Source organism: Geospiza fortis, unplaced genomic scaffold (assembly GCF_000277835.1).
Source record: "Geospiza fortis unplaced genomic scaffold, GeoFor_1.0 scaffold78, whole genome shotgun sequence".
In the NCBI taxonomy this organism is placed as follows: Eukaryota; Metazoa; Chordata; class Aves; order Passeriformes; family Thraupidae; genus Geospiza; species Geospiza fortis.
In genome coordinates this window covers 1,571,309-1,574,288 of record NW_005054339.1, presented here as the reverse complement: position 1 = coordinate 1,574,288, position 2,980 = coordinate 1,571,309, and the positions used below count along the sequence as shown (strand labels likewise).

The 2,980-nt window shown below is 62.1% G+C and overlaps 1 protein-coding gene across 3 annotated transcripts; it reads right to left on the bottom strand.

Annotated features, from left to right (window-relative positions):
- Window positions 1-506: 506 nt before the first annotated feature.
- LOC102045068 (hyaluronidase-1) lies at window positions 507-2,940 on the bottom strand. 3 transcript variants are annotated; one of them, XM_031058178.1, is made up of 4 exons: window positions 1,602-2,940; window positions 1,273-1,505; window positions 1,056-1,145; window positions 507-966 (listed from the first exon to the last, which is right to left on the bottom strand). In XM_031058178.1, exons 1-4 carry the CDS (start codon window positions 2,167-2,169, stop codon window positions 649-651), a joined length of 1,209 nt encoding a protein of 402 aa, XP_030914038.1. In that variant the 5' UTR covers window positions 2,170-2,940; the 3' UTR covers window positions 507-648. The 3 variants fall into 3 exon arrangements, with proteins under 3 accessions (XP_030914038.1, XP_030914037.1, XP_005422560.1); XM_031058177.1 differs by having other exon boundaries at window positions 1,273-2,462; window positions 2,774-2,940; XM_005422503.2 differs by having other exon boundaries at window positions 1,273-2,940.
- Window positions 2,941-2,980: the final 40 nt, after the last annotated feature.

Here is a 2,980-nt window from a genome sequence, read left to right as displayed (position 1 = left end):
GATTTCCCCACCCCACGATGAACATGCCAACATCTTTATCTCAGCTGGGCCAGGGTTTCATGTCTTCTCCCAGCTGTTTTGAAATAGGTACAGTTAATCTGTGGCCTGGGTTACAGAAATCAGTGGTTTTGCATATCATTTGTGGGCTTAACTGCTTTGCATATGGTTATCCAGGGGAAAATCAAAGTGAGGGCATTGGTTTCAGGCCACTCCTCTGTGCACAGTGAGGGGATGGAGCACACCCTCCCTCAACTACAGCCACACAATCACATCTTCTCACCCCCTTTGCCTCCACTCTGGCCATTCCCCATCATTCTTCCATTTCTCATCCTCTTCCCCCACCATCCCCCTCTTCCTATGTCTTTTCCCATAAATTTTCTTTTTTCCTTGTGGCTTCTCTGAGGCATTACCTCCCAAGCTCCCAGCCCAAAGGACAGCCCTTGGCAGCACCACAAGGCAGCAGTGGCGCCCCAGGAAGACCCTGTCACCCCAAAACGTGCTGCAGCAGAAGACAAGGAGACACTTGCTGGTGCTTTCTGGTTTTATTAAGAATCCCACAGTCAGGTTCTCAACCCCATGGCAAGGGTGCTGAGGTAGTGCCACCCTGTGTGCCCAAGTGTCCCCAGGGTGGGAGGATTGCGTGGGAGGTCACTTGGCCAAGCCCTGGGTGTCACAGCGGGGTCCCTGCCACTTGTCATAGCACTGGCAGCTGAACTCCTCGGCCAGTTTGGAGATGCCCTCCCCAGGCTCCAGGCTCTGTGTCCCCAGCCAGGGCTTGGCAGCGTGCAGGTCGATGGAGAAGCGGGAGGGGTCCAGGTGCAGGTAGCCCTGCCGCTTGTCCCGGCGCACGCAGCAGCCCTGGCCAGAGCACAGGCTCTGGCTGCACAGGTCAGCACTGGCTGTCACATTGACAATGTAGTGGCCCAGGGGACCCTCCACATAGTCCTTCAGCCTCAGGCACATCTCCTGCAATGGCATTCGGTGTCACAGCCCTGCACAGCTGAGGAACTGGGGGTCCCTGCTGCCAGGGACCTGATGCCACCATCTGCACTCACCTTGGAGGTGCTGTAGTCCAGGCTGCCCCAGAAGATGATGCCAGCAGCACCCTGAGCCGCGCTCTCCCCGATGGTGTTCACCAGGTCCTCCTGCACCCACGGGGAGAGGAGAAGTCAGCAGTGCCCAAAGCCCCCACACAGCCCCAGCAGAGATAAAGACTCCCTGGTGCCAACCCATCAGCCCAAGAGGTGCCCACCATCCCCACGTGCCCATCACCTGGGAAAGGAAGTGCAGAGCGTGCTCGAAGGCGATCTGGGAGTAGGGAAGGACGGGGATGGCACTGTCGAGGACTCCCTGCTGGACAGCGAAAGCCTCGGCCACGCGGTGCCGCACGTAGGGGAGAACCTTGCTGGTGCCATTGAGGCACAGGGGCAGGTAGATGCTGGGGTAGAGTGCCCGGCTGCTCCTCCAGAGCCAGGACAGGTTCTTGTTCCTCTGCTGCTCCACATCTGGGCACGTCCCGTTGTAGGGCAAATCAAAGTGATTGTTGTAGCAGTCAGGGAAACCATAGTAGCCCCAGTAGGCATTGGGACGGAGGCTCTCACCCAGCCACAGGGTCTTGTTCATGAAATCGCAGGCGCTCTTCTCAAACTGCTGCTTGGCCATCTCCTCCACCTCCTTGGGAGGCCACTGCGGGTGCTGCTGCTGCACCAGCTCCTCCGACTTCTGCTGGTAGATCTCCATGGAGCCCCAGTTGCGGATCCACAGTGGGCGCCACTTCTCCCAGTCGATGACAGCCAGGCCACTGTACTCAGGGCTGGGCAGGGTCACCTTGATGTCCTGGGTGGCCTGGTGGATGTGAGCCTCCAGGCTGGCATTTTGGGGGAGCCCCCCATTGACTGGCACCCCCTCAGATGTGTAGTAGGGGAAGAGACCAATCTTGTCGCTGTAGAAGAGGGTGATGTCCTGCCCGGTGAAGGACTCCTGGTCATTGGCCAACACATCAAAGACCTCCAGGCTGAGGGTGACATTGTGCTCCTGGGCGCAGCGCTCAGTGGGGATGTTCCAGATGGTGACAAAGGGGCGGTTGACAAGGACAGGACCGGGCCCCCCAGCGTGGGTCAGGGCAGGCAGGAGCAGCAGGAGGAGCCAGCAGGACCACGCTGATGCCATGGTGCTAGTGTGCTCAGGGTGAGTCCTGGAGCTGCCTGGGGGGAGCTGAGACCTTGGAGCTTTTATCCCCAGGTCAGGACCGACGTTAATCCACACCTCCGTTCCCAAGCGGTGCCGGTCACCCAGGGTCACCACTTCCTCAAAGCCCCCGAATTTGTCAGCAGCTGGAGCCCAGCAGAGCGGTCCCGGAGTGGGACGGCAGCGTCAGCCCCGCGTAACGAGCGGCGGCGGCGGGCTCGGCCGGGAAGGAATGCGCAGAGTCAACACCCCATGACTGGCCGGCGACGAGTGGGCTGGAAAGACAAACAGACACGGACGGGGCGGGGGGAGGAAGGTCACGGCGATGGACGCGGGCTGCGCCGCACGCCAAGCGGAGAGCGCCGGCCATTCCCTAGCGGGAGGAGGGCTCTGCCGGGAGGGAGCGCACGGCACCGGGCAGGACCCGGCGCGACACAGCCCGCGGTGGCACGGGACACTCCCGCAGCCACAAAAGGGCACGGCCCGGGGCCACTCACGCGTGGGGCCAGGAGGCACAGAAAGGCACGGCCTGGGGACACCCACAGCACAGGACAGCAGGCACAGCGAGCACGGCACGGGGACTCACAGCAGCCCAGGAGCACGGGCAGGGAGGTGGCTGTGCCACGCGGGGCCGCTCCATGTCCATGGGCGCCCCCCAGGACAGGGCAGTGGCCCGAGAGGCTGCACGGGCACAGGCAGAGCAGGGCGGAGTCGGGGACAAGGAGCCACGCGAGGGCACCGCTGGGGGACACTCGTGGCACGGGACAGCGGAGCTGAGGGGCGGGCGCGGCCC

Excerpts from the sequence above, each read along its gene's own strand:
- LOC102045068 (XM_005422503.2), bottom strand. The coding sequence starts at position 2,169 with ATGGCATCAGCGTGGTCCTGCTGGCTCCTCCTGCTGCTCCTGCCTGCC. Across the intron at positions 1,146-1,272 it reads CTCTGCACTTCCTTTCCCAG|GAGGACCTGGTGAACACCAT; the intron begins GTGATGGGCACG and ends CCGTGGGTGCAG. Across the intron at positions 967-1,055 it reads TGGACTACAGCACCTCCAAG|GAGATGTGCCTGAGGCTGAA; the intron begins GTGAGTGCAGAT and ends ATGCCATTGCAG.